We start from the raw sequence: 23,600 nt of genomic DNA, 5'->3' as shown, positions 1-23,600 counted from the left end.
TGACCAAAGCAAATGTGCCCAAAATCAAGAAGTCGCAAGGTTAATTGTGAATGTGTTCACTTGGAGATAGGAAAAAATTAATGCAGCCTATGTCACATAGATGAGGGTGTAGGTGCAAAAGATGCTACACAGCAATTTCAAAAAAAAAAAACTTGGACTGTACAATTCTGTACTTTCTAGTTGCTCTGGAACAATTAGAGGATTCTCTAGAAGAAATACACAGTTCTGCTTTCTGGTGGCAACATGCTATTGGGTGGTGGTCCCACTTATGGGACCAAATCAATATGTTATAAGAGGAAAGATTTGAATATCAATCTAATCGGTATCATCTATCTCATAAGTATCATAACAAATCCCATCAATCCAATCACTTTTTCAAGAAATATGAGACATCTAACTCATACAAGTAAAGATATCTATTCATTGATAAGAAAAAAAAAATGAACAGTGATTCCATTGATGATCAAATAGAATCCTGGAGTGTGTCTAATAAAGTATATTCTTCAACTTTCATGTGCTAGAACTCTAGCTCGTAAATATAAAAATATGGTACATGCAAACAATAAGAGATTAGGTTTGAAACTATTGGAAGAGTTCCTAACAAAGGAACAAAAAATTATTTCTTTCATCTTCCGAAGAACCCATTTACGTAGTGAACGGATTTGGTATTTGGATATTATCTATATCAATGTCTGGTCCCCAAATCATAATTGAGCATGGGATAAATGGAAATCATAATAACTAATGAGAATGACGAGATTCAATTTATAAATATGCAAATTAAAATTCTCATCTACTAATGAAATGTTCATTTCATGTATGTATGCATGCATGCATGTATATGAGAAGTGTTAGAATCTATGTCACATGGGTGCGGGTGTGGGTGCGGGTGCGGGTGCGACACGGGTGCGGCGCAATTTCAAAAATTTTGGACACGGGGACTCGGCTATATATATATATATATATATATAGAAGCAATAACATAGCAACATAAAAAATTTATTAGCAATTTCATTGTCATTTATCAGTACATGAATATATAAAAATATCAAGTTTTTCAGTAGAGAAAATATGACTTGCATATGAAAATATACATCTTACAGGAAGAGGGCACATTCATGTTTCAGTTACCTTTACTCTGGCTAAATCTTGGTTGTATTGTATTTATATACCTTTAAATTGATAAATTGAAAGATATTTCAAGAATATAAAATTATGCACATACAACTACTAAGTATTGGTCCTGAACACTGAGAAGCAACTTTCTAGTAGGCAGCTCAAGCATTTACGCTCATTTGAAGAATTTGCGTAGTATCAAAAGAAGCACAATATATAAAACAAATCACCCTTAAGATAGATGGAGAGAAAGAAACCAGAAGCATCCAGACGTGTGTGTGTGTGTTGGTGTGTTTTGGGGAGAGGTGGGGCAGATAAACATTAAACAAGCACTACATGAACCAGTCAAAGTATGTTTTTGTTTAATAAGTGTATGCCCTATGAAAGCAGGGCCCACTCAAGCATGACATTGGTAGTGCACACCCTTCGCTGGAGGAATCATGCTTCTCCTTAAAGATCACACATCCCCAATCAAATGGATCAGAGTTGCATAGACTGCAGTTGCATAGACTGTGCAATGCAGTCTGTGACTGTGCACAGTCACACAGTCACAGACTGTGCAGTTGCAGTTGCATAGACTGCGAGTCACAGACTGTGCACAATCACAGACTACACAGTTGCAGTTGGTTATATATATTTTAAAAAAAAAAAGCTATATAAAAAATGATTTTTTTTGTTTTTCGTCTTAAAAATGGACATTTTTGGACTCAGTCAAAGTTGACCAAATCCAAAATGTGGACGGACTCGGCCTCCACTCTTTGACCGAGTCCGACTCGGCGTTGACCGAGTCTGGGCTGAGTCCGAAGCCGCACCCGTGTCCGCACCCATGTCGGGGCGTGTCGACTCGGGTGCGGAGCCTCCCTAGCCGAGTCCGTGTGACATAGGTTAGAAAGCAAAACCATCTGTGCATTCAATAAAATACACAATTAACTTTGAGACATCATATACCCTTTAAAATGGATTCTGTCATTTTTTTGTGGATTTTCTTGACATTTGACTAGCATATATTATTTAATTTGAATACCTAATTACCAATATAACTCTGCCTGTGTATAACTGTTTAGTTATACACTGTCGGTCCCAAGCCCGGATAAAGGAGGAGGGTTGCGGTAGGCCTGTGACAGCCAGCATAAAAACTTAGTCATACCCTATGAATATGAACCAATATGAGAATTTCGTTGGGGTGTTCCCTACTGAGCAACGCGCTGTACTCTATAGGCCCGGAGGCAGTGATAAATGGGCAAGGGTTGCTAGGTCGTCGTCCAGAAGCGACGCGTCACACCGACGCCCGGGTGTGGTGTCAAATATGCAAGGGTTCCCTCACTTTGTTGGACGGGTGGGGGTAAAGAAGTTAGTCCAAGACCATAAAATTAGGTTAGCCACTTGGAACATAGGGTCTTTAACTGGTAAGTTGGTAGAGTTAGTAGATGTTATGTGTAGGATAAAGATTGATATTTTATGTCTACAAGAGACCAAATGGATAGGTGAGAAAGCAAAAGTGATATAACCTTGGGGATATAAGATTTGGTATACAGGAATAAATAGGAATAGGAATGGAGTAGGGATTGTTATGAGTCGTGAGTTTATAGATAATGTAGTTGAGGTCCATAGGAAGGGTGATAGGATTTTACTTATTAAATTAGTATTAGGTACGGATATTATTAATATTATTAGTGTTTATGCACCTCAAGTAGGTTTAGATGATTCCATTAAGCGTCAATTTCAGGAAGATTTAGATGGAGTAGTACAAGGGATATTTTATGGAGAAAGACTTTTCATCGGCAGTGACCTTAATGGGCATGTAGGCATTAGTAGGGATGGATTTGAGAGTATCCATGGAGGCTATGGTATAGGAGAAAGAAACGAAAGTGGAGAAAGGATTTTAGATTTTGGTTTGTCCTATGATATGATCTTAGCAAACACTTGGTTTAGGAAGAGAGAGTCTCACCTAGTAACATTTAAAAGTGGGGCTAATACGAGTCAGATAGATTTTTTCCTACTTAGAAAGAGAGATAGGGGTTGTTGCATCGATTGTAAGGTTATACCGGGAGAAAGTGTAGCTACACAACATAGAGTCTTAATTTTAGATCTTAGAATTAGACAATGCCGCAAAAGGGATAGACATAGGATAGATCCTAGAATTAAGTGGTGGGCACTGAAAGGAGCTAAACAAGGAATGTTTGTAGAGCAGGTAGTTAAGGAAGCTAATTAGTGTCTCGAGGAGGATTCAGAATCAATGTGGAATAAGATAGCGGGTGGCATGAGAAAAGTGGCTAAGGAGGTATTGGGTGAGTCTAAAGGCGGTGCACCACTAGGTAAGGATACATCGTGGTGGAACGAGGATGTCAAATTAGCTATTAAGGTTAAAAGAGAGTGTTATAGAAATCTAAGTAAAAGTCGTGATAATGAGAATTTGGAGAAGTATATGATAGCAAAGAAGGAAGCTAAAAAAGTAGTTTGGAACGCGAGGGATAAGGTATATAAGGAGGTTTGTGACAAGTTGGATACCAAAGAGGGTGAGAAGGATATTTATAGGATTGCAAAAATGAGAGATAGGAAATCGAGGGATCTGGGTATGGTTAGATGTATCAAAGATGAAACGCAAAGGGTTTTAGTCAAAGATGAGGAGATTAAGGAGAGATGGAAAGATTATTTTGATAAGCTATTTAATGAAAGTCATGCTCAGGATGTTGGAGACTTTTTCATTCCTTTTCATGAGATGAATTGTGACTTCATGCGCAAGATTCAAAAGAAAGAAATTGCAAAGGCTTTGAAGAAAATGAAATCAAGAAGGGTAGTTGGCCCAGATGGTATACCTATCGAGGCTTGGAAATGCTTGGGAGAGAAAGGTTTAGAATGGTTAACAAATCTTTTTAACAAGATTTGGCGGACAAATAAGATGCCTAATGAGTGGAGGAAGAGTACTTTGGTGCCTCTATATAAGAATAAGGGTGATATACAAGATTGCACAAACTATCGTGGTATAAAACTCATGAGTCATACTATGAAACTTTGGGAGAGGGTGATTGAATCTAGGTTAAGGAAGGTTGTCATGATATCGGAGAATCAATTTGGTTTTACGCCTGGAAGATCTACTATGGAAGCTATACATCTTCTTAGACAACTTATTGAGAGAAATAGAGAGAGGAACAAAGATTTGCATATGGTTTTTATTGATTTGGAGAAGGCTTACGATAGAGTACCTAGGGACGTTCTCTGGTGGACAATGATGAAGAAAGGTGTTTCTCTCAAGTACATTAGTATAATTAAAGATATATACGAAGGAGTAGGAACCAATGTCCGCACTTGTGGAGGGGTGACAACCAATTTTCATATAATGGTTGGGGTTATATCAAGGATCTGCTTTAAGCCCTTTCCTATTTGCTATAGTGATGGATGAGCTTACGAGATCAATTCAAGAAAATGTGCCGTGGTGTATGTTGTTTGCTGATGATATTGTTTTGATTGATGAGTCTAGAGCTGCTAAGTTAGAATTATGGAGACAGACATTGGAAGCAAGAGGTTTTAAGTTGAGTAAGAGTAAGACAGAATACATGGAATGTTGGTTTAGTAAGCAACGAAGTAGTGATGGGAGTGTAGTGAAGCTTGGTGAGCAAGAAATACCGGTGGATGATTGTTTCAAATATTTGGGATCTATCATTCAAAAGTATGGAGAAATTGATGGAGATGTAAATCATAGGATAAAGGTTGGGTGGATGAAATGGAAAAGTGCAATTGGAGTGTTGTGCGATCGTAGAATGCCATTGTGGTTGAAGGGAGAGTTTTATAGGACGATTATTAGGACCGCTTTATTATGGTACGGAATGTTGGGCTGCCAAGAGACATCATATTCAAAAAATGAGTGTAGCTGAGATGCGTATGTTGAGATGGATGTCTGGAAATACAATAAAAGATAAGATTCCAAACGAGGAGATACGTAAGAAGGTAGGCGTTGCAGCCATTGAAAATAAGATGAGAGAGAATCGTTTACGGTGGTTTGGACATATTCGGCGAAGGCCTGATGATGCTCCAGTTAGAAGGATGGAGAAATGGGAAAATATATTAGTTAAAAGAGGTCGGGGTAGGCCTAGGAAGACATGGATGGAGGTGATAGGAAAGGATATGAATGCTTTGAACCTCACTGAAGACATGGCATTGGATAGAAATGATTGGAGGAGAAGGATTCATGTGGAAGACCCAGAATGATTTTCTTTTTTGGTTCATATCGCCTACCCCAATTGTTTTGGTATGAAGGCGTGGTTGTTGTTGTTGTTGTTGTTGTTGTTGTTGTTGTTGTACCTAATTACCAATATATCCTTTCTTTAAAACCTATACTTCCCTTAACCTCATGTCTTCCTCACCTATCCGTTGCCCACTCCTCACCAAAAAAAAATGCTAGAAGAACACCAGAATACAATCTGGTATGTGTACTTGCTGGCCTCTAGCGCCATTCCACTTCTGTAATACACACACACACCTCTCTCTCTCCAAACTAGGACCAAAGATTTTGGTGATCTAAATCCAGATCTTGCATTTGCTTTTTTGAACTATTTTCTTTTTCTTTTTTTTTCTTTTTTTTCCTTTTTTTCATGATTTGGGTTGTTCTTTTTTTGAGTGATTCTTCACCCTACTTCTAAAAAGGGAATGAGTACTTCTAAAAAGTGGGTGCATTGGTCATTAAGTGCTCAAATTAAATAATGTATTTTCAACAAATAACAAGAAAATCCAAGGTAAAAATTACAAAGAAGCCATTTTGAAGGGTATCTTATGTCTTAAAATCAATTGTGCATGTTATTAGAATACACAAAAGGTTGTGTATTATAACGCTTCCTTATATATATGTATATATATAGATATATATATGAAAAGTGATAGCAGCCTACCTCTTTTTTGGCCTACCAGCAGCCTACCACGAGTGAACCAGTATTTTCAGGTTGTTTTTTGCAAATCTGACTATGCAGATGTATTCAGTATGGTTGATTTGCTAGGCAACAACACCTGGATCATGTTTTTTCGATATATAACATGAGTTTTTAAGCCTTCAATATTTATGAAAAGTTTAGACCATCATTTTTTAAATCTTATAAAACCTACCTGTGTGTCGGAATCGAACGATCCACGAGTCGATTCCTATAAAATCAAAAATGTGGATCACGTTTGTATGGTCAGATTTAAGGAAAATATAAAAACAAAACTTCAAAAGACAGGTAGACTAGAAAAGTTGTAGGCAGATACCATCTACTATATATATAGGGAGAATCTATGGTGGTATGAAACAAGTATATTATGATGGTACCAGGCCATTGGTCGTCGGATGATCCTTGATCCAACGGCTGCTCTTGTTCCATGAATAAAGGTGTCCGGCCTGGACATCATTTTATGAGGGTAAGGAGACAGCTTGCTCTTGAAGTCGGCTCCCACCAAGCAATAAGCTTAAAAAGAAAAAACTTGAGGCTTTTCAAAACTCTTTGGCTTTGTATTCCTTGGAATCCGAAATTTATTTAATAGGTCATTCCAACCGTCTCCTTCTCTCCGTCTCTCCTCTCATTTTTACCTAGCCACTCCAACTGCTCTCTCTCTCTCTCTCTCTCTCTCTCTCTCTCTCTCTCTCTGCCACCCCAACCGTTTCATCTGGGGATGTGACCATATCAGGTAACCCAAACCGAACTGATGTTTTCAACCAATTTGGCCCAACCTGATCTTGACAGACTCATCGATTCAGGTCGAGTCTAAAATCCAAACCCCCTTTAAAAACAGGTCAGTTCTTGAGTATGAAAAATATCGATCCTGACTCGGTTGGACCTGATCCATTTTTATACCTGAACCAAACAGTTCTATGCAAAGTATACCCAACCCGTTTCATATCTGACCCAAACAGTTCAATAAAATATATACCTGAAGTGACCAGAGCCCGAATCTGTTTTGTACTCAAACCTTTTCTATATCCAACTCAAATCCAAACCCGAACCAGTTACAGACTTGAAAACCCAAGCCAACCTCAACCCAAACCTACCGTACACCAATTATGATAGATCTGAAAATAATTACATAAGTATTGCATGTACAAATCCAGGGAAATATAACATATCAGGCCTGTGAAAGATCCTAAAATAGAGCCATTTGTCGCTAGTCCAGTATTAAGGGTGCAAATAGATTGGATATAACTGGATATTTGACTAGATCTAGCATTTTCACGTATATTTTGGATTAACTTGCCTGACTTGATTTAATTCTGATATTAATTCACATTTGGATATATTATTTTTTATTTACAATTTCGATCTGGATCTATCATGATCCATTCCGAATTGGATCCATTTGCACCCTACCTAGTATATATATATATATATATATATATATATATAGCTAATGTGTGTGTGTGTGAGAAAGAGAGAGAGGTGTTTAGAGAAATGTTGACGTGATATGTCCAATGAAAGGAAAATGTCAAAGGTTAATGCAATGTTTGCACTTTCATTGTATCGCATGGTGAGAGCCAGTTTTAAGCCAGCCCCTACACTCATTAATAGTGTCCACGCTGGACCCTTATCTTTATGGAAGGAGCAAAGATTAGTTGTTGGATCAAGGATGCTCAAACAGACAATGGTATATATATATATATATATATATATATATATATATATATATATATATATATATATATATATATATATCACATGGGTGCGGGTGCGAGTGCGGGGTGCAGGTGCGGTGCAATTTCAAAAATTTTGGACACGGAGACTCGGCTATATATATATATATATATATATATATATATATATATATATATATATATATATATATATATATATATATATATATATATATATATTAGTTTTTTGCCCTAAAAATGGACAAATATAGACTTGGTCAACGTTGACCAAGTCCAAAACGTGGACGGACTCGGCCCCAGTGCATTGACCGAGTCCGACTCTTCGTTGACCGTGTCTGCCCCGTGTCCGAAGCCGCACCCGTGTTGGGGCATGTCGACGCGGATGCGTCGACCCCCTAGCCGAGTCCGTGTGACATAGATATATATATATATAGAGAGAGAGAGAGAGAGAGTTTGCTACAGTCAATTGTAAATACAATCTACTTAGCAATTCCTGCTCTTTTTTACTTTTTTTTTTGCGACATCAAACACAGCAAATATAAATCATATATATATATATATAGAGAGAGAGAGAGTAGGTGGTAGCTACTTACCACTTTTCTGGACTACAGGTGTGTTTTACATGTTTGATTTTATAGGAAACAACTATTGGATCATTCTATTCATACACGTAGGTAGATTTTTATAAGGTTTAAAATCAAAGGTCTAAAATTTTCACAAATATTCAAGACTTAAAATTTTATGTTTTTCATCGAAAAAACATGATCCAAGTGTTGTTACCTAGCAAATCCACTATGTCAAACACATCTACAGGGTCAGATTTGCAAAAAACAACCCAAAACACATGTGCGCTCTTTGTAGGTTGGCAATAAGCCAGAAAAGTGATAGAACTCTTTGATAACTATATATCATCTTCATTTGCATTGTTGTAGTTTAACAATGGAGAAGGATGTATGATGGGATCATGGAACTAAAGTTCCAAACCCCACTAAGGATAGAGAGACTATAGGAGGCATTTCAAGGTTGAAACATCATTTAGCTAGCACAAGAAATAGTGTAAAGCCATGTGATAGGGTTTTAAACAAAGTGAAATGGTTTTTTCAGAATTATCTAAAGAACCATAAGAAAAGGAAACAAGAGGAGGAGCAAAGTTAGAAATTAGTAGGCATGTTTATTTTGGTTCAACATCATCAGCAGCCGATAACGTGAATGCTAGTGGATCAAGTAGTATAACAAAAACAAGCACAGCTGGTCCCATGTTCCAATTTGTGCACAAAGAAGCACGACAAACCACAATCAATAATGCATCCAAAAAGTATGAGAGAAAAAACGTATGAAATGTCATTGGGAGGTTTTTTATGTCAATGCCCTTTTATTTAATCTTTGTAATAGTTCATATTTTGGTCCAATGCTAGAAGATGTTGTAAATTATGGGTGAGGGTTCAAACTACCTTCTTACCACAAGATCAAAACATGAATTTTAAAGGATGGAGTAGAGTCTACTCAAGAAATGTTAATGTTCAAAAAAGAATAGTACAAAGTTGGTTGCATCATTATGGCAGATGGTTAGACAGATGGCAACCTATGTTACAGGGACTCGGCAAACCGGGTGTCGCACATGCGTCAACGCGACGCTGGTGCGGGTGCGGCACCTGGTGCGGTCAACCCAACCCTGGATGCGTTGACCGCACCCAGGGCCATTTATGTCCATTTTTTAAAAAAAAATTGTTCTGGGGGGCCTTCTGGGGGGCCGTAATGCGAACCCAGGAAAAAAAACAAGTTCACCGAAAAAGATTCATTTTTTTTTCTAGGAAAAATCACAAAAAAATGGACGTTTCATAGGCACCAACTTTCGGTTTCAAACAGAAAGCAAGAAAGAGGCGGAAAATCAGGAAGCAGAGAGAGATAGAGGAACGCCTAGGGAGGAGAGGGGACACCAGTGTGTCGATCAACGCCTGCATCGTCTCCTCCATGGGAGGCACCTCACGACGCCACGACCCCATCACCCACTGTCTCACCCTCTCTTCTCTTTTCTCTGATGAGAGAGCCCCTCTTGTTGGGGTTTTGTACTCAAACTTATAATCTTGCAAGCACTCAGAAAGAAGAATCACAAATAGCAGAAAGCATGAAACTTGTGCACGCACAGACAAAGAGAGTATCGGGTGCAGCTTTTTCACTAAGAGTATAGTGCAGCAAAGAGTCACGCGGATATATATATATATATATAGAGAGAGAGAGAGAGATGCAGTTGTTCATGCAAAGGCAGTTGCCGCCAATTTTGCTATTTCACGACGAGGAGTTGGAGGGGGAAGACGTTTGGTTTCTTGGGAAACAAGGGATCCCTCGACACTATAAAGCACCCAAACGTAAAGCTTTCTCATGTTGTGCTTGGACATTTTTTCACATAAATGGGGTATTTTAGATTGAGGACATTTATGGAACAATGCGACGTAATTTTGTTGTGCTGCAATAGAATACTTCTGGACTTGTTCTTTACGCGTTCAATGAGATTTGCTTTCGTTTTATAGGTCATTTACCTGGTCAGATATGATTGTCTCTCGTTCGTTTCCGGACGAAAACTGGGGCTCTCTCTCTGTCTCATCAGAGTCCTGATTTGACATGGATGTTGGAGAGTAGACATAAAAAAAAGGGTTTTACCCTATGTCACACGGACTCGGCTAGGGAGGCGTCGCACCGGAGTCGACACGCCCTGACACGGGTGCGGCTTAGGACACGGCCCATACTCGGTCAACGACGAGTTGGACTCGGTCAACGAATCGAGGTCGAGTCCGTCCTCGTTTTGGACTCGATCAATGTTGAGCGAGTCTATATTCGTCTATTTTAGGGTGAAAAAACTAAAAAAAATGAATTTTTTTATATTTTTTAAATATATATATATAAAGAGACTATTGTGCACAGTGCATAATGCACAATGACTGTGTGCACAGTCACAGCTGTGTTGTGCACTGTGCATAGTCACAGTGACTGTGTTGTGCTCTGTGCTCTGTGCTCTGTGCACAGTGACTGTGTTGTGCTCAGACTGTGTTGTATACACAGTCACGCACTTTTTTTTTAAATAAATAATATATATATAGCCGAGTCCCCGTGTCCAAAATTTTTAAAATTGCGCCGCACCCGTGTTGCACCCGCACCCATGTGACATAGGTTTTACCCTAATGGATATCAAATCTAGATTGGTCCCCACGTTGACCCGGGCTTTGTGAGTTGGGCCAGGGTCCAGGTAAAGCCAGAACCCACTTCACTAGTTTGAATCATTAGTTAGTCACAACTCAAATTCACAGATTTCGGGATCTAATCGACATCTTCTCATAAAGTGAATTTTTTTTAGAAAACATATTATCTGAATATTTCTCGAATTTTGAAAAACAAAAACAAGATGTTTTCCATTAAAAGATATTTTTTTAAAATGAATTCGAAATCGAATAAGAACTTTGAAAGAGTTTGGACACGCGTCAGGAGGAGCCCCCGAACCCCCCTTTCTGCAAGGGCAAAAACTCTGAATCAGGCTTCACAACTCATTAGCTCGACCCCTCCCCTGCACAAAGAGGGCGCAAGGATGGGGCTCGACCCCTCCCTTGTACAAATTATATATATATATATATATATATATATGTATATATATATATATATTTGTTTGTTTTTGCCGCACCCCCGCACCCAAGTTTTTTTTAAGTGTCACACCCATGTGACATAGATGGCAACAAAAAGAATTTAAATAATTTTCTTGTGAATAGCTCATCAGGAACAGTATTTTTGAAGTCTATTGACTTCAGCGACATGAAAAAAACTTCTGAAAATTTATGTAAGTTGTTTCAAAAAGTTAAAGAAGTTCGTAAAGAGAATGTGATGCAATTCATTACAGATAATTAATCAAATTATGTAACAGCTAAGAATATGTTAACAGCAGGTAAAACATTATTTGGATACCATGTATGGCGTATTGCTTAGATTTGATGTTGAAAGATATTGAAAATATATCAATTTTTAAAGATACAATAGAAAAGACAAAGAAAATCACAAGATACATCTATAATCATGCATGGATATTAAACTTGATGAGAAAGTTCACAAAGAAGAAAGAACTTCTACGTGTAATTGTCACTCGTTTTGTCACATCATATCTCACACTTCGTACCATTGGATGCTACAAGAAAGAGTTGAAGTCAATGTTCTTGTCTTCAAATTTTAGATCATCCAATTATTATAAGTCTGATGCTAAGAACATTGCTCATATTGATATTTATCATAATTTTTAAGCTACCACATCATATGCAATTAAAGTTACTTTGCCTCTCGTCAAAGTGTTCTGGTATGGGGTTTTCATAATGAGGCAATGGATAGAGCAAATGAAGAAATTGCTTTAAATTTTGGTAATATGAAAGAAAATATAAACCTATTTAGGACAACATTGACAAATGATGGGACTTGCAACTCCATAAGTCTTTGCATGCAGTTGTTTATTATTTAAATGCTCAAATTCATTATGTTGATAACTTCACCCCAGATGGAGAAGTTATGAGTGGTTTTTATGATTGTGTTGAAAAAATGATTTCTGATGCAAATGTTCAATTGAAAATTACAACACAAATTGATACATTTAAAAAGCCATAGGGGTTGTTTGGTAAAGAGGTAGTCGTTACAACAAGGAAACAAAAAAGTCTAGGTAAATTTGCAATTATGTTGTTATTTGCTAATAAATATAATATTTTTTTATGTTTTACTTTTTTATTAATTGTGAAATTCTTATTGTTTTTATCATTTTTTCATTGTTTTATTTGAATGTAGTTGATTGATGGAGTTCATTTGGGCATGAAAATCCTAAACTAATGAATTTCGCAATTCGAATTATAAGTTTGACGTGTAGTGCATCGGGCTGTGAGCGAAATTTGAGTATATTTCCATTGGTATGTGACTTTGTATTTTGTTTTTGAAATACATTTTTATAAGTTTAATTATTTTATAATTGATTATCAATGATTTGGAATTATAGATGCATATAAAATGGAGGAATAGACTTGAACAAGAGAAGATGAATGCAATGGTTTTTGTCATGTACAATATGAAATTATAAGAGAAAAATATGCGGAGGAAGGCTACCAAAGACCCAATATGTCTAGATAAGATAGACCGAGATGATGAGTGGATTGTTGAGAAGGAGAATCAAGTATTGCCTAGCGATCCTAATTGGTTAGAGGATTCATGGTTGGACCCGAACTTCAACATAAACGCCATTGAGCATGTGACTATTGAAAAAATCACTTCACATCATGGTTCACAAAGTGGTTCTACGCAAGACAATACTGCAAGGTCATCAAGAGCTCTAGGTAAAGTTATATTCCTTTAAACTTGTTATGAATATAAATGTATTTTTTTAATTATATGTAATAAGTACTTAATACATGTTTTTATTGAAGGAAAAAGAAAAGAAAAATAAGTGATTGACGATGTGGAGAAAGAAAGTACAGATGATTATGAGACAAACAATAAGGATAAAAGAGAACCTTATAATATGGATTCCTCGGATGATCACATTGAAAGCTTGGATATTGATGATGACGAGCCACAAGAAGAGTCTAAGCCATGATTTATATCATATGACTATGGGCCATGATTCATATCATATGACTATGGGCATTTATATGTTTTTGGGGTCCTTCATTTGCACTTGTGGATGTTGTAACACTCACATTTTGGAGAGTTTTGGACCAATACATTAACATTTGGTTGTTAACATATGCATTATATGATGATGACATGATGTTGAGAAATTTGATTGTTAGTGATTTTGTTAATTTTTTTATTAAATGTTCATATTTTATTTGTTAGATACTTATATAGATCAAGTTGTTGCATTAATGTTACTTTACATGTTAATTTCATATTTTTCAGTATTTATTTAAGATTTTTTATTTCTTATTGGTTGTTGTTTCATCAATAAAGCATTTCTTTTATTTATTTATAATTTTAGATATTTTTCTAAAGTTTTTTTTAAGTTTTCAAAAATATATATTTTAGGCTTACGCTTTATTTTTGGAGCGCTTCGCTATGCCTCAATTGTTGTCAATGTAACCATATTTTTCATAAAAAATAAATATATTAATTCTTACTAGTTATTATAATATCAGCAAAGGAACAAAGTTTGTGTATATTTATAATATTCTTCACGCATATTGTCAATATTTACACTTTTGCAAGACACACATATCATGTTTCCCATTTCACATGAACCTTAGAAAATCTTGCTTCTCGTACCCTTCTTGGCAACCTTGGATCCGGTCCATCACGCATATGCATGGGGTGCTCGATTGTCGAAGCCATGATCCCATGCTGGATTTCTTTGTTTTGAGGGTGTAATCGGGTTCATGGGTTGGATTTGCATTGTGCTTAGGCCCAAGATTGATATCCAACCTATGGCTTATAAATAAGCCAAGTGAAAGCTGACTTGGCATTACATGAATTGAATTCTTGCTTCCCTCTTAATTTTCCCTCTTCTACCCAATTCTCTTAGTCTTACCACAAATTCTTCCTCTAATCTCCTTCTCTCTTCTATCCAACCTCTCTCCCTCTCTCCCTATCTCAATTCTCTCATTTTAACAAAGGCGAACAGTCGCATAGTCTACTCAGCCTACTCTTACCGATCACTTAAGGAGTCCGAACGCCAGTTGAACACTTGCGGATTCCAGCGCTCTTGGAGAGGCATCAGAGGACCAGAGCACAATCTTGTCGATCTCCACCAAAGAACAACGAGCTGATCATCGCCAGCCTAACTCACACCTGATAGGCGAGCATCAACCCTCGTATAACCTGTTCCTCTTTTGTGCAGCCACCCGATTGCACAATCGGGCCAATTTCGATGTATGATCAACCCTTGATCCAACATTTTTTGAGGATCCAAATAACGTAGGCTCATATCATGTCATCAGAGCAAACACCACTGAAGAATTTGTCGTTCAGTGTTGCTTGAAGCTCTCGCTGGCTGCCGGCCAGTCATTTAGCCTCCTAAGCCTTCAGAGCTCATTCTCCAATTCCCTTCAACCGGTGGATAATTCTCTGGTGCTCCTTCTTCCTTGTATTTTTGGTATTCAGATCAAGGGATATGACTGGTCTCCACGAACAGTGTAGAGATCAGATTTCGATTGAGTAGTTAGCCCATTTCTGAAGTTCACTGACACAGTCAACATCTTAGACTACTAGTCAATCAGCTAGATCCGACCAATTCAAGGTCAGATCAACAATTTTCTCTGCATACCTGGTTTGATTCTCTTCATCAGAGGTTTAAATCATCATCCGCTTCAAGTCTGTCAGAAAAATCCCTATTTCAGCACCCAAACCTCCATAGTTTAAAGAATCGGCAGCTTGATCAAGCTAGCCGAATGTTGATCAATGCATAATTTCAAAGTAGTTGTGCATCCTCTACCGTTGGGCCCAATCACCAAATATCACACCCACACCATGTCATGTTGACACGCGTGCGAGAGGTGCTTAGGTGACTCCATGTGACATAACATCCTGTTTGTAGATTAATCCATCAGCCATCAGACATCACCCTCTCGATGTAACGAAGTATTCGTTTTACAGCTTCCATATGACTATCTCTAAGGACATGTAAAACCAAGATAATTGATTTCCTGCATATACCAAATCCAAACGAATGAAAGTCAAGTATTGGAGGGCACCAACAATGCTTCTATATCTCTCAGGATGTTATAGCAATGCTTCTCCCTCAAGATCATCACTTAAGCTTGCATTAAGAGCAAAGGAGTTTATGCAGTTTTGAATTCAGCACACCAGTCCACTCCAGTAAATTTATAGCATAGGTGTGTCAATAGAGTCCCTTCTTCTATCAATTTCCATAGCAACAGAATGTGAGTGTGTGTGCACATGCAAGCGTGTGTGGTCATGTTCTTGTGTCCTAAATTTTGGAATCACCATATGATACCAAGCACATCCACATCGTGTATTGTTCCCACATATGTGTCCGTGCAACATAATGATCCATCCATTCTTTTATACCTTTTAGAATCTTACATTAGGTCAATACCTGGATGAACACCCATACATTGCAAAAGGTGTACCTGCAGGCCTATTGTATTAAACTTCTATAACATGTCAATGCATACTTTTTTCTGCGACAACTTAACATATTTTATATATTCTATCAATTCTAATTTCCAAGAACCACCGTAGTCCCTTGTCCATCTAGAACCTTCCATTCAAATAGGATTTAATTTCATTTATTAAATATGAGGAGCTCCTATAACATGTAACAGTGCAATAATTGTACCCATTTTATCTTGCCTTATAAACAAAGAATATGAATTGATGTCAAAGAACTGCCAGTTCTTGAGTATATTATGGAAACTTTGAAACCAAGTTCTTGAAGCCCATTTCAAGCCATATATAGATTTCCTTAACCTACTTATATGCCTTCATGGATAAGTTAGATGAAATCCATAGGCCTGCTCCATGATTACCTCTTTTTTGAGGTAACTGTTGAATAATATATTACAGCTGCTGCATGAATACCTCTTCTTTAAGCTCACTGTTAAATAATATATTATTTGCATCCAACTGTAGCACCTTTTAAAGCCATCTTGAATGAGCAATTGGCCAGAGAAAGTGCAACTTGGATCACCAATGTGCAAGCAAATGAGCACCTATAACTTACATCCTACTCATGTAATAAGCCAAAAATATTTTAACGAATTTACCTATCTTTAATGATTAGAACTACCAAAATCCAAGCTCAATGCATATGTGTAACAACATATGATGTAAGCATATAAACTAAAACATAAACATGCAAACATTATTCTATAGCATTTTAGTGTGTGTATGCATGACTACAAGCATTGGAATCTTACACAGTTTCTAACGTAAAAGTGATATAGAAAACCCAGCAGAAAGTAACTCATAACTAAGCTCGTCAATATGAAAACTTTCCAATGCAAACCCACCTTTCCTTTCTCAATCTTTTGGTTGCATCGTTTGCAAGTTGCACGAGATGTTTGTGAAACTTCGATATTGCACTCCTCAGAAGTATGTTCTTTAACATCTGGAATTCCACCCTCAACATATTTTCGAATCTTTTGCTGGTCTTCCCATCGAAGTAAATCCAAGCCTTCAACATCATCAACACTGAACAGTAAAAAGATGTAAATAATCAGCAAAAGAATATCATGAAGTTAAACTTGCAAAAAAAAAATATTAAATCAGGCATTAATCAATCAAGGATGCTTTTACAAACATGAGAAATTTTGCAACTACAGGAATACATACGATTTGATCTGGTTTGCTTTCTTCAAAATGCAACCGGCATGATTCCACATCTGAACCAAAGGACAAAAGAGCCTTAAAAATAGACCATGATAATGGATAATGAAAAAACATGAAAAACAACTAAGTAGCACAAGTCAACATCTGATTAAAACAACAAAACTTAGGAATTTAGAAATCACCCAATATAAAAAAAATAACAAGTATAAACAGGCAAAGGGGATTGATGAGACTAGAAATTCGATCTGGTATAGCAAGGTAATCAACAGCTTTTTGACAAAACAAACATGAAAGGCATGCTTGCAAATGTGAGAAACTTGGAATTTTACTCTAGTTATGAAAGTGATGAGAAAGTACGAAGTGCTTCACCCAGATTGCAAATGTGTGAGTCACTTTTCTCACACATGAAAAGAAGAGTTAGAAAGGAGGGAAATCATTCCCCATTAACTCCCTTCCAATTCACTTTCTGAGAGAAAATGAATCACCGCCCTGAAAGGCTAAAACTATACAACATTTGTTTTTAATATTGAGTAGACAAAATTACGTGTATATGCATGTATCATTGTAAGAACCTCCATATTCAAAGTCCAACCCGGCCAATTTTGTGCATATGAGATATGCAACCCAAGCCCAGTACATGTATTCGCCTACACAATCTGGAGATGGTTGTCCCATATCTGACCAGTGGTACTTAGGTCCAAATCCGAACTCAACTAGCATGTAGTTGGCTGGGCCTGAGTTGAACCTCAACCTGGAAGTGATTCCACCAATTAACAGCCCTAATGGACATGATTAGATGTGTCCCAAACCACATTATTAATAAAGTGTATGTAGTTGTGAAACTGTGTATGGGAAAAAGTTTCACAGGTTCACAAACAACAGACAGTTTTCACTGTTGGTAAAAAATTGAAGAAAGTAAGCACAATGAGATTCACTTCCACTCACACCACCCTGTGATAGTCGCAAACGTGACACAGATTATCATTAAATGACCATTGAATCGCTAGGTATGGAATGCATGATACTCTCATCACTAATCATTGAATAATCCCCCACCATCTAAAAAGAAAGATGAGAAAAGGATTAATTCATTAAGGGAACAGAAAGGTTGCCAAAGGCGAGGCACAACCCTCCAATGTCTACATTGGAAATATATTAAAAAATTAGAAAAGCGATGAGAAAAAGGCCACATCATCCTTATACTTAAGTGATCCATTATTCATCTCATGTGCCTGAAGATACCTCTCAGTCTCTTACCAAAATGGATGGCTCTCGTATTTTTTCTGCCAAGACTAGAAAAGAACTTTTTTTGCAGCAATCATGCAGAAGCCCCACCAAAAAACTTTGCACTGAGCCCAACCACGCCCCAACAGGCCATCTAGATGCTTCCATTTATCCAGAAAACTGGGATAAGGCTTCGTGCTCCATCAGAATTCCAACCTAAAATTGTTTCACCACCATCGTTTCATCTTTTCTTATCCCTTATATCGACGAAAACTCCAATCAATAGACAAACTCACAGAAACAGAATCAGTGGCATGCATCACGAAAGAAAAAACACGCACAGGCAGTCGGACCTACTCTTCCACTGTGCCCATTGCACACAAAACTAACACATTTCAACATTCATCACAAAAAAAACTCGGCAAGAATGCAGCAGAACAAAACAAGCAGGGCATCACAACGGAGGGAGAGGGTGGCCGGATTCCCACACCAACAAAAAGAGATTTTAAAAAAAAACTAGTTTTACGACGTAGAACAGATCGAAAGCCAGAACGAACAGCGGTTTTGATCGGAGGGAAAAGACAAAGAGAAGCCATCAACGTGCATCATGGCTAGAGACTGAGTCGGAAGAAGAAGAACAATAACAAGAAGAAAAAGGGGTTCGTACGGGCATGAAACCGTCAAACTGGGTAGCGGCAACCATCTTGCCGAGGCGGAACTTGTCCTTGTCGATGGGTTTCTTGCAGGACTTGCAGGAGGAGCGAGACGACTTGGCGTACTCGGCCTTCCATGCCTTCGGAGGGTTTGCCATTCCCTCGCCCTTTGCTTCCTCCTCCTCCTTCCCCGGGAAGAAAAACGCCCGCCGTTTTATACGGAGGCGGAGAGCGGGGGAAATTTACAAAAAGAGACGCATAAAATATCAGATATTTACAGAAATCGTGCCTAATATTTCAATTTTTACGTTTAGTCGGCTTTTTTTTTGTTTGTCAGTATCTATTTCAAATACCCGGCTGAAGTGTAAGATAACTCTTTTTTGTCCATCGTTTTTGGTCCCTTTTTTTCTTCTCAAAAAAAAAAAAACTCTGACTAATTTTCTTTCGTTAAAGGATTCAATAATGAAGGCGTTTTAGCCATTTAGTTTGACTGTTTGAGTAAAGAAAGGTCGGATTAATGGTTTTTGTTTTATGGTTGTACTTGTAAGCATATCTTTGAAACAGAAATGGAAAAGTGGCGGCTAAATGTAATAGTCAAAACGTTGGGTGACTTTCTGTAAACATCTGATAATTTGGCGGCTTTGTTTTAAGAAGAGAGATACACCTGTTTGGGAATAATGGTGTGTGTGTGTGAGAGAGAGAGGGAGTCGTTTGGAAAGGATGTTGAGGGGCGTCCTTATGCATATGGGTTTTTAGTTCCACCACCCTCCCCTTGTTACAAAAGTAACAGGGACGAAAGGAACGAAAGTCTCGATGCGTGCCCGCTCCTTGAGCGACGTCGACTGAGATTTCGATGCCCTCAACCTCGAGCTTGGCTCCTCCCAGTCCATCATCTCCGCCGCCTCCTCCTCTACAATCATCGACGAGCAGACCATCGGGGAGGCGTCAGGCTTGGTGACCCACCGAAAATAGGGGGACTCTCCATCCGGCGCAGAAGACGCCTCTCGAAAACAGGCGAGATCGACTGGGCTGGAAACTGTCAAGGATGGCACTGGAGAATCCCCTCTCTCCGGTTCTCCGGCCTCCAGAGAGAGTCAAGACACCCCTCCTGCTTCCTGCTGGAAAAATCTCGATTTGATCCTTTCTCTGCGGAGGAGGGACCTCCTTCTTCAAAGGTATGGTTGTAAATTTCTGGGGAGTTGTTCTCATCTTTTTTCCTTGATTTTTTTGGATATTTATTTGAAACTTCATGTTAGAAATTGTGGTTATCTTTCATTTCTTTTTCTGGGATTATTCGGCAAGTAGGAAAATCGAAATCGCATTTGAGTTCGCATTTCATGAAATTTTTTGTAATCTTTGGATGATGCCAGAGAGTCCTGAATTAAGCAGTCACTGTTGCTTACTAGCCGTATGATGGTAAACCAACATTACATGGTGTCAAGTATCCTATACCATACCCAGTATTTGGAAAGCTGGACGCTAGCATCTATGATCATTTTGTTGCATATTTTGGGGTTTCAGGTTTTGGAGGATTTTTGCCCCATATTTCAAGTTCAAGATGCTATGAAATAAGCATAACATGTAGAATTTCTTTGGAAAGTTATGCCCACCTTCCATTTACAGGCTCATGATGTACCCAGTTTTAAAACATCTATTAATTGTTGATTTTATGAATTTAATCTTCACATTCTGGTATCTTTTTTTTTCCTTGTTTGAAAGGAATAACAAGATTAATTCATTATTTTCAATTCTTGAATGTCCGCATGTTTAGCATACTATTATGCAAGTTTTGTTTGGAATCCAGGTTGATCTTCTGGGCGATGAAGTTGATTCTTTATTAAATCTTCTTGAGAAGTTATATTTTGCACTCGATCACTACTCTCCAGTTTTAAAGTATTACCCTGGTGTAAGTGCTTTTCCCTCATCGCTGTGTTATATTTTGTAAAATTGCCAATCATTTTTGGAATGCCTCATTTGTCTAAGGTGAAAAAGAAAAAATCAAGTTCGTTATTTAGGAATCTTGATTCATTCAAGTAGCTTCTTATGACATATTATGGAAATACTGAAGTTGGTTAAACGAGAATTGAGTGGAGAAAAATCAGTAAGCCTGTCTTCGTTAGTATCTCAACATGGTACATAATGATTGAGTTACCATTTTTCTCAGAAGTTGTGTTTTGATGCTGAAAACACTAGTTTTAAAACTCTCCACATCCTTCTATTGAATTTGTAGAATTGATCTCACAGAGATGAATGCATCATCAGATGAGGGCACTTCCGATCCTAGATCCATGTTTGGTGGAAGGCCATGCATTTCAGACCATTAGGATTATTGATTTGCCATGTTAGCATCTAGAGGCTGTTTTGCTTGTTGGTGTATCGGTAGAGAATCAGGCTTGCAAACTTAGCATCTAAGTTGTTCCTCATCCTGTCAGCGTCCCATAAAATTTGGCTTGCCAGTTAGCATCTAGGAGAAGAGAGAAGGAACTCATTGCATGTGCGTGTAGAGGAAACGGGAAGCACCACACTGAAGTTGCGATGGTCAAGGAGTTTGTTGCATATGGTACCATGAGCAGTATCTGCTGAAATATGATCTTTAGATTGTTGTGAAGTTCTGTTGGTTGGGGATTCATCTTTGCTTGTTGCTATATATAGTCATCCTGTTTTTCCACCATGGCCCTTGGATCTATTTTACTTTTTTCTTTTTTTGGTCTCTTTATGTTGAAAAAGTTTACAGCATTCAACATCAAATAGGAGATTTGGCATTTTTAGGTTAAAGAAAGAAAATGTAGCTATGAACAATAAAGTTCTGTTATTTATAGTGTATTCTTTTAGTTATTGTTTTGATTTTGGTTTCCCAGTTGCAGTGTATATTACTGCTCCCACATTATTTTTTGAAAAGATTACAGTCTAATGGTTCTCATCCTATTAAAGTGTTCTGCAAACAATGATTATCTGACCAGGGAATGAGAAGCTGATCCAGCATCTACGCTAGGAGATGCAGAAACAAAACTTGCATCAACAAACAGATCAACTTCAGGTATATCATTGCTGCTTGTACTAATGTTTTCAGTTGGCGTAGTTGTATGTACATCAATGAGGTAATCAATTAGGCTTATGCTGAATAGATCCTCATGGCTAGATTTTGCAGTAGTTGTTCCTGACAGACGCATCAAAAATATTGTTAAAATATTAGCACGGTAAATCAGAAAGGTCTCTAACACTACCTGAACAAAGAAAGCAGAAGCGAGGAATGATGTCAAGGAAATCAGAATCATCTATGAGAAAGTTTATCATTGTCCTTTGCTCGTTGAGACAGGGTTTACACAACACTTGAGAACACAAAACAATTAAGGATTATGAATTTCATTATGCGTCCAATCAGGGTGAAAATTGTATTATAAATCAACAGATTTGAATTCTCAGATCCAAAAGCAAGATTTCTGTGATTTGGTCAGTCTCAATGCCATAGTTACAAGCATTTTTTATCAAGTGTTGTGTGCCAATGGATCACATCTGTCACAGGCAGCCAGGTTCCTACTGTAAAGTACCTAGTATACATATGGGTGTTTGTGGGAAAGTGCTTCTGCTTATTAGCGTAGATGCTGGATGTTAACACTGCTTTTGCTTCTTAAAGTACCTAGCATTTTTTATAAAGTGTTGTGTGTCAATGGATCCTAGCGTACATGTTGGATGTTAACACTGTTTTTGCTAAACACTACAGTGTTTAGCAAGTGCTTCTGCTCTTGGAAGCAAACACTACTGCTGCTATTATGTGGGCTGTCAACACTTAGGGGGCGTTTGAATGTCACAGAATGGGGTACCGCGGTACTCCCTTTCATGGATTTCACTGCCGCGGAGATGGAATCGAACCTTCTATGGATTTCAGTATTGCAAAAAATGCACGTTCCTTTGGTCATGACAGTCAAGTTTTGGGCTGTTAGTTTGATCGGTATTTGGGTTACTTTATTTCTCTTAATTTTCTTCTTTAGTGCATTTAGCTTCAAGCCTATCATCTTTACTATAATTCAGCCACTGAATTACCACCAAGCGTACATTTGTTTTTCATAAAGCTCCGCAATCGTTCTTGATGACGACATTACGATTCAGGTGAAGTATCCTCTTATGTATCTACCTTATGTAGATTAACATTTGCCTAATTTTTTTACAAATTTTTACTTTTTCAATGTGCAGGGTGAGAGTGGCAGTGCATAGTGACAAATATCGTGAGATTTATGAAAATCTCGCGATAATACCGCTAGAAAATTGCCTGAAAGTTTAAAACGGCAATTTCTCACGAGATTTACAAAATATCAAGAGATTTATGAAAAAACATAAATACCACGATTTAAACGCAATATTTACGTTTTAAATGGCTATTTATCGTGAAAAAAATCATGTATTTTTATTTTTAAAATATTTTTATCAATATTTTCTTATAAAAAATATTTTTTATATTTTTTAATTACATTTTTTATTGCCAAGATTTTGTCGAAACAAATGCGAGATTTATGAATTTTTTTTCAATTTCTCGCAAGTTTTTGAAAAACTAGAAATTGCCGATAAAAACTTTTGTCACTATGTGGCAGTGTCAACAATATGAATGTGCCTGCAATGATCATGTTTGCTTCAGATACATTTGCCGGTTACTTCACTCCTTACCAGTCAAGGTGACTTGGAAAACAATATACCTTAATGATTGC

General features: G+C 37.5%; 1 protein-coding gene and 1 long non-coding RNA gene across 4 annotated transcripts in view; one reads left to right on the top strand and one right to left on the bottom strand.

Moving 5' to 3' along the window:
• PARP1 (poly(ADP-ribose) polymerase 2) overlaps positions 1-19,086 on the bottom strand; it is a 104,962-nt gene extending 85,876 nt beyond the window's left edge. The window contains exons 1-3 of one of the 3 annotated variants that reach the window (XM_089995408.1): positions 18,915-19,086; positions 17,027-17,076; positions 16,705-16,885 (exon numbers count right to left, since the gene is read on the bottom strand). In XM_089995408.1, the coding sequence (XP_089851534.1) occupies positions 16,705-16,885; positions 17,027-17,076; positions 18,915-19,058 (375 nt within the window). In that variant the 5' untranslated portion in view covers positions 19,059-19,086. Of the gene's footprint in view, positions 1-16,704; positions 16,886-17,026; positions 17,077-18,265; positions 18,534-18,914 lie in introns of those variants that run through there. The other 2 variants (XM_089995409.1, XM_089995410.1) reach the window with 2 other exon arrangements.
• Positions 19,087-19,576: 490 nt separating this feature from the next.
• On the top strand, positions 19,577-23,567 carry LOC149844974 (uncharacterized). The gene is made up of 3 exons (XR_016430419.1): positions 19,577-20,075; positions 21,861-21,937; positions 22,622-23,567. It is a non-coding gene; the product is annotated as an uncharacterized LOC149844974 (long non-coding RNA).
• The last annotated feature ends 33 nt before the right edge of the window (positions 23,568-23,600 follow it).

The sequence above is a fragment of the Nuphar pumila genome, chromosome 2 (assembly GCF_984573655.1).
Source record: "Nuphar pumila chromosome 2, dmNupPumi1.hap1.1, whole genome shotgun sequence".
Taxonomy (NCBI): Eukaryota; Viridiplantae; Streptophyta; class Magnoliopsida; order Nymphaeales; family Nymphaeaceae; genus Nuphar; species Nuphar pumila.
The sequence above is the reverse complement of the archived record's forward strand: the minus strand, read 5'-3'. Positions and strand labels throughout refer to the sequence as shown.